The sequence below is a fragment of the Aplysia californica genome, unplaced genomic scaffold (genome assembly GCF_000002075.1).
Source record: "Aplysia californica isolate F4 #8 unplaced genomic scaffold, AplCal3.0 scaffold00052, whole genome shotgun sequence".
Taxonomy (NCBI): Eukaryota; Metazoa; Mollusca; class Gastropoda; order Aplysiida; family Aplysiidae; genus Aplysia; species Aplysia californica.
In genome coordinates, this window is record NW_004797322.1 from 1,250,330 (window position 1) to 1,255,678 (window position 5,349).

Consider the following 5,349-nt stretch of genomic DNA (forward strand, 5'->3'; position numbering starts at 1 on the left):
GTTGGGGGGTGGGGGGTTGTTCTTTCGTGGATGACTTGAATTCGCAATTTCGCGATGTTAAAAGAAATTCGCAAATTCAAGTCGTTATCAAAATGTTAAATGAAGTGCGAGGCCAACAGTATTGGAATAAATGACCCTAAGGAAATCAAATTGTGAATTCAAAACGTTCGTGAAAAAACCCCGGCGTACTTACATTATTCCACTGAACTTTTCTCAACAGCAACTCTCAAGATTCTGAATTAAGGAGTACATGTTCCATCAAAGCAGAAAACAGTTACTTATTTATATAGCGCATAAAGATCAACAAACTGGGGCCGTGTACTATGTCTGATAGCAATTCAAGTGCAATTTTTAGCTATCTATAGTATTCCAGCCCAGATGGAAGCAACAGAACTGATACTTTATGTCAAAAGAATGCCCTTGATTGAAAAAACATGATGCTCATAATAACTCTCTAGTTTCACGTTTGAGAGCTTGGCTATTTCAATCAATTTCACCTAAATTTTTCCTTCTCTGGCCCGCGAGCAGTCAGGCCTAGATAATCTACGTGAGTGGTTGGCGGGTGCTCTGGTGTGGTCTGCTCCTTCTTTCCTATCAAATAATCGTCCCTTATCTCCCCTCCTCTTTTGTGTTTGTTACTTTCTCGTAACATCTCTAATCTTATACGAACGTATTGTGTTACAAATGCCGTAAAACACTTACCAAAACAATAAATCATAGGATAATCTATACTGCACTCTGGACTGCTTGCGACTACTGCGAGATATTCGGAATCTCTTAATCCAGCCCGAGACGCGCTTGCCCATGCCTGATCTAGAATGTATTTTAAAATCTTGCTGTGGAGTGGCTCTTGCTTGGGAGCCCTGTGTACAGTATCAACATGATGGTATGTCACAACCTAATTTAAATTACACCATTGTTTGCCAAATTGAATCAATGTACAAGATGTGACAATTTCAAAACTAAAACGCACTTTTGAATTTCTTTATTTCTGTTTCTTCCTTTAACCGATCATCAGCCCTTGGAATTATGTAAAAGAACAAAATCAAACAATAAAAAAAAAAAAGATGTAAAAATCAAGTATGATCAGACTGTTCCATGATAACACTACCCCGGTACCTTCAAACAATAATTGTTTGGCATTGGCTCGTGGAAATATTTGTCACCTAGATCTAGTGTCAATAAGCTATAATGTTTGAAGAAGGGGGAAAACTGTGTTTGTGTGTTGGGGGGGTGATTAATTTTGAGTTTTGAATTCAGAGCTGAAATCTGTGTTCATTTCCTAAGGTCTTTCAGCCAGTTGTATAAAACTTTGTGGAATTCATCTGGCTTCTCTAAGTAGCAGGCGTGGTCTGCATCCTCGAGAACGGCGATCTTGTGGTTTGTCAGTCCGACGAGATCGTTCTGAGATGTAGGCCCTCGCGGGTCCTTGGAGCCGTACAGAATGAGAGTTGGAACCTGGAATGGTGAGTAGGGGGAGGAGGGAAAATAATTATCATGGAGATAAAATGTTAGACGTACATAAAGGGTTGATATTATAAAACTTTGTTTCTGTTTGCTTGAGAAAAAAGAAGCAGATCGACACTATAACATTCCTTTAGTGCCAGGGAATAGCAAGTGAAACAGACAGAAACAACAGGGAGAGAAAGCCATGATGTTTTTCATTTGCACGAGCTAAAGAAATCAACATAATGGTTACACTTCACCAGGAAAGAATGAGTACAATACCAATTTAATAGAAAAAGATAGAATGAGCTGGTCACTTCAAATCGCCCCTTCAAATCGCCAAACCAACAACTTCATTAACACTAATATTTCATAATGCTATGAATTTGACCTTGTAGATTTTAATGTGCTACTGGAAATACATGTCCATTTAGGTACATGTATACACAATAGGTAATTTCGGTGGTCAAGTAGTACCACATCTAATCGTCCGCACTTACATCACTTAACTGTGTCGCAAGTGCCGCTGGAAAAACTATCACGAAAACAAAACAAGCCCATCATTATACAATATGTAGTCTAATTTTTAGACCGCGTCTCACCTGGCTGTCCTTGAACTTGGGGGCGTACAGACCGGTGTCCGCTGGCGCTATGGGCACAAACCCAACAGCCCTCTCGGTACTTGTGGCCGGGTTGTTGAACAGGTAGGGCTGGGTGTACCTCCCGCCGGACGAGGGCGTGATGAACACGGCATTCTTTAACGTCAGGGAGTCGACGAGAGCCGACACAAAGTCGCCGAAAAGATTTTTGTCAATAGCGCTTGGACTTTTGCCTTTGCCTGTGCAAAAATGGAAGAAAACATTATGCTTTAAAATGCTGACCCATCGAAATAATATAACGATGTATTTAGGTTCATATGTACATTGTCCCTTCATAATGACACTTATTTTCTGGACTTTGGGGGTACCAGTTAACAAAAACAAGACAAGACTGTTTAATCAGAGGGTCACGTTCCGTTTACTCACAAAAAAAAAGAAAGGTGAGTAGGCTACTCCACATTAAAAACTGGAATTAAACAGTATTATGACCATACTCTTGATCTGTTGGAGATACTATATTCTAGAGACCAAAAACATAAAAAGAAAATAAATGTGTATTGCAGATGACTAAATTAAAACCTCTTGACATAAATACAAACGGAGACATAAGTATGAGAGAATACTGAAATAACGGAGACTCTGAACCAACCAAACCGAACCTCAAAAATTCAATGTGGAAAGCAGACAACATCCAAAATTCAAAATAAAGAAAAGTAAATTTGAACTTTCCATTGGTAGTTTACTTGACCTACAACACAAGTCTGAAGCCGTCGCTCTGTGTGGGGACACATGGGGTGGCCATGACGTCACGTGGGCAAGATGCTTTTAACATCTTCTTATTTTAATGGAACTCGGCCCGTTTGTTAGGTCAGTATACATTTTTTACACGGGCTCCCATAAAATCTTCAAAAATAAAGATTCGGTTAAGAATTGTCACAAAGGGTTATGTGAGCATATTTTCAAAGTTCGGATACTTCCTTTCGCTTTTTTAGGTTTGATAGTTTTTCCTGTAAATCGAGGCTCTCAGATGTTTTCACGCTGCCATTAGCCATTTCATATTTTCATAGGCGACTATCAATCAGAATTTACGTTCTAATAGTCAGAAGCATGATCAACACCTGGAAATCAGGACAGTTTAGTATACAAACCAAGCTAAAGCTGTATAACAGCTGTGTACTATCCACACTCCTATATAGAGCTGAATGCTGGAGGATGACTGATCATGACCGTGCCAAGCTATCTTCCTTTCATACAACCAGCTTACGCCAAATCCTCAGAATCTTCTGGCCCGACAAGATTACCAACGCAGACCTGTTACGTAAATGTAGGCAAGAGGACATGACCACCATAATAAAAAGGAGAAGATGGAAAAGGATTGGACATGTTCTGAGAAGAGAACCAGACTCTATTGTGAAGACTGCCCTCCGCTGGACACATGAAGGACGTCGCAAAAGGGGCAGACCCAAAGTGACCTGGAGACGCACAGTTGAGTCTAAAATGAAGTCCTGGAATCATTCGTGGGGAACGCTGACCAAGATGGCCCAAAACAGACAGAGCTGGAGATCTTTTGTTCCTGCCCTAAACACCAGATGGCGTAATAGGTAGAAAGTAAGTAAGTAAGTAAGTAAGAATCTGGAGGAAGGCCTTGAGTTTGAGCGTGCAAGGCAAAGAAAGAATGGGCCAACGTTGGCCTCAGCGTGAAACGCACAGTCCTTTAGTGAAACTGAAGTTGATTGGAGATTACGAACACATGACTGGGGTGAATCCGGAGTTCCAGTTCCAGACGGCGCATATACCAGTAATGTTGTCTACACAGGGGTCCTACGGCATTAAATCGGCTACAAATTTTTATCTTTGGATTTCCTTTCACTATGTCATCTTGTATCTCAAATGAGGTAGTGCTTGATGAAGCCCACGTGGGATGCTCAATGTTAAAAACAATCAGGAAACAACAAATGCAGTTTTTGGGACACCTGAATAGACATAACGGTCTTGAACATCTAGCTCTCACTGGCAAAATTGAGGGCAAGCGAGGCAGGGGTAGGCCCAGAACAACATACTTAGGGAACCTAAACAAATGGGTAACGGGAAAAGATCAGGGAAACGTAGCTTTTTTTTTTTGAGCATCCGAGCAAAGAAATGAATGGAAAACCATGATCGTCGATGTCTGTCGCAGATCTGGCACTGGATGATGATGATGATCTTGTTATAAGAATGGGGAGAAGGAGGGGCGGGGCGTCGAAGTTTATTTTAGCCAAATACATGTACTCCATAAAGTACATTTCCAAATCTATTTATTGCAATCTTTAAACGTTGGTGGGGGCTCTGGTGTGGCTTGCTCCTTTATTTCCTATAAAACATCTGGTGTATAAATCTCTCCCCCTTCTTTTCTTTGTATGTTACTCTCTAGTGACACCTCGAAATTTCGGCACTTATATGACCTGTTTGTGTTGCCAGTGCCGTAAAAGTTGTGCTCAAACTAAAAATAACAGCTTTAATAAAGAAGACTTAAATTTGTCAAAAAAGCTGATTCACCTGGCAAATCTATAGCTACCGCTCTATATCCCCAGTTCGCCAGGTGGTACACGGTTCGAATCTTGACCCAGTCAGCCGATGAGCATGTACCGCTGTGAACTAACAGGACATCAAGTGTAGGGGCACCATTTGCAGGGGTGACTTCTTCAAGGTAAATCTTGACTTTCTACAAAGACGAACAAACAAAGTGACAAAGTGAAAACAGTTTTTCATACAGGTCTATCCAATTTTAACAAAATGGCCACTAGAAAGTGTCAATGTTGTTCTTGCTATGTTCAATCCAGCAGTAGCCCATGTGTTTTCGCTATAGAATCAAATCCTCACTTGTAAGTGATTATAAATGATTTAAGCCCTTTTTGAAACAGTTTGGGAAATTTAAGACCCATGTTATTTCGACGCAGCAAGGATAATATTATTTTTATTATGATTATGATCATTTCACTAATTCACACATACGCCCTTCAGAATCGAACCCAGCCATCTGAATTCTGGCAAAGTTTTTCAACCTCACAGGATCACAGTGACCAGTAAAAAATTGCATTGAACTTCTCCCGCTTATATCTAAACAAAACAAAACAACAAAAAAGGACCCCTCCTACCCCCCACCCCACCCACACATACACAAACACATACATGTAATAATACACACACTCTCGTTCCCCGACAGTGAGAGAGAGAGAGAGAGAGAGAGAGAGAGAGAGAGAGAGAGAGAGAGAAAGAGAGAGAGAGAGAGAGAGAGAGAGAGAGAGAGAGAGAGAGGGGGGGGGGG

General features: G+C 40.8%; 1 protein-coding gene across 1 annotated transcript in view; it reads right to left on the reverse strand.

Annotated features, from left to right (window-relative positions):
* Nucleotides 1-8: 8 nt before the first annotated feature.
* The window catches only part of LOC101863328 (protein ABHD14B), a gene marked incomplete in the record, with an annotated part of 7,891 nt that continues 2,550 nt past the window's right edge, over nucleotides 9-5,349 (reverse strand). The window contains 3 exon segments of the mRNA XM_013079446.2: nucleotides 9-1,458; nucleotides 2,049-2,284; nucleotides 4,581-4,746. Of these exon segments, the coding sequence (XP_012934900.1) occupies nucleotides 1,276-1,458; nucleotides 2,049-2,284; nucleotides 4,581-4,746 (585 nt within the window).